Source organism: Cryptomeria japonica, chromosome 2 (genome assembly GCF_030272615.1).
Source record: "Cryptomeria japonica chromosome 2, Sugi_1.0, whole genome shotgun sequence".
In the NCBI taxonomy this organism is placed as follows: Eukaryota; Viridiplantae; Streptophyta; class Pinopsida; order Cupressales; family Cupressaceae; genus Cryptomeria; species Cryptomeria japonica.
The window spans coordinates 88846984-88848925 of record NC_081406.1 but is presented as its reverse complement, the minus strand read 5'-3'; the positions used below and the strand labels follow the sequence as shown (position 1 = coordinate 88848925).

General features: G+C 36.8%; 1 protein-coding gene across 1 annotated transcript; it reads left to right on the top strand.

Moving 5' to 3' along the window:
- Nucleotides 1–979: 979 nt before the first annotated feature.
- On the top strand, nt 980–1531 carry LOC131078782 (uncharacterized). Its single transcript, XM_058016545.1, has one exon. The coding sequence runs from the start codon at nt 980–982 to the stop codon at nt 1529–1531; it is 552 nt and encodes a 183-aa protein (XP_057872528.1).
- Nucleotides 1532–1942: the final 411 nt, after the last annotated feature.

The following is a 1942-nucleotide window of genomic DNA, read 5'->3' as shown; positions in this document are numbered from 1 at the left end:
TGCTAAAAGAAGAACACCGCTGCCCTATATTCCAAAGGATGCAACAAAAATCCAAGTAAGTAACAAAAGTCCTCCTCTTGCTTCATCTATTGATCCCAAGCCCAATATGCCCAACCCCAAACCACTATCGGACAATGTTAATCCCTTTCTAGCTGGTTCATTTCAAGCCTTTGATATTATTGACCATGCTAGGAAGACTAAGATTCAAATGTCCGAAGTTGAGTATTTACAAGCTAATCCCGATCAATTTGATAGATTAGCTAATTTTGTTAAAAGTAAGGAGACTCGTCCTATACTTGAAAACACTATCCCACAAGAACCCAAGAATTCGCCCAATCATTTGATGACCATTCCATCTACCACCCAGGGAAAAATAGAACCTTTTTACATTTCCCTCTTGATCAATGGTTTTCAATTGAGCAATTGTGTCTTGGATTCTGGTGCTTCTGATAAGCTCATGCCCGCGAAAGTTGCTCAAGCTTTGGGGCTGACCTTGACCAAAACTTTTGGTCATTAATATTCCATGGAGAACAAACAAGTGTCTCTTATTGGGCAAATCAAGGATGCTCAATTTGCATTTGTTGTTTTTCCGGATAATAAAATAAAGACGACTATCTTAGTGCCTGACGTTCCTGCGTCCTATGGAATGTTACTTGGCCATAATTTTTGTAAGGATGTTGGAGGTGAACTCAACATGGATATGACGGAAGCAAGAATACCTATGAAAGGTGTTGTGCAGAAGTTAATTCCTAAAAGAGAAACCAAGTATACAGTTATCAAGTCTAATGATCCCCATGCTCAGATTCTTTTTGAATCCTCAGGTTTTAGGAATTATTATCTTCATATAGATGAAATTTTAGAATTTTCTGAAGATTATCCTTATAGCAGCTCCGACATTTCATTACTTTTAGCAAATGAAAAGTTTGTTGATACTGATTAGGATCAAGCATCAGAAGATGGGTCATCTAGTTCATATGTTATGGTTGAAGAGGTCTCATTTCCTCTTGTTGATGAAAGTATTCCATCACCTTCTCAGCAAGATGAGTTTCACTCTTCATCTACTCAAGAGGAAAGTTCATCTTCTCCTATGGAAGAAGATGACAACTTTTCTTTCCATAGTGCACCCATCTCGGATGAAGGCAGCTCTAATCATTCCAATGAAAATAATAGTTCAAATGATGTGTGGACTCTTGAATTTGATGGCAGCTGCGCTACAAATGGATCTAGAGCTAGTGTAGTTCTTATATCTCCTAAGGGAGAGATCTTCCCTTACTCTTTCAAGTTGCAATTTGCTAATACTAACAATATGGCTAACTATGAGTCGCTTTTGTTAGGAATGAGTGTTGCATTGAAAAGAGGAATCAGAAATCTTCATGCCCAAGGTGATGTAGAATTAATTGTTTGTCAAGTGAGAAACATATATCAAACTAAGAATGACAGACTCAAGCATTACCCCAATTTGGTATGGGAAAATATTGAAGATTTTGATTCTTTCAATATCTCAGTTGTTCCTCGTGAATACAATGATTGAGCTGATTCTCTTGTTGTTTCAACTACTTCACTAATTCCCCATCTTGACTTTGGTCAAGATAAATATATTATTGAGATAATCTGCAGACCTAGTGTGCTTGACAATTGGGATCATTGGTAGATCTTCAATGATGACAAGCAGATTAACAATTTCTTGCAAGTTGAGGATGGTTTCAACAACCTGTATTTTGAAGGAAGTAATTCTCCTACTTCTTTGTCATCAGATTCAATGTCTGAAATACCTTCTGAATCAGATGAAAATATTCTCCAGCTAAAAGGAAATAAAATTCCCAAGGGGTTGGTTTCTCTTGAAAAACTTTTCGATCAACATGATCGTTATATCAAGAGACGACAACAAGAAAGTGTTGATTCTCCTATGGGATATGAGAAATACAATATTGGTTCAGATGAT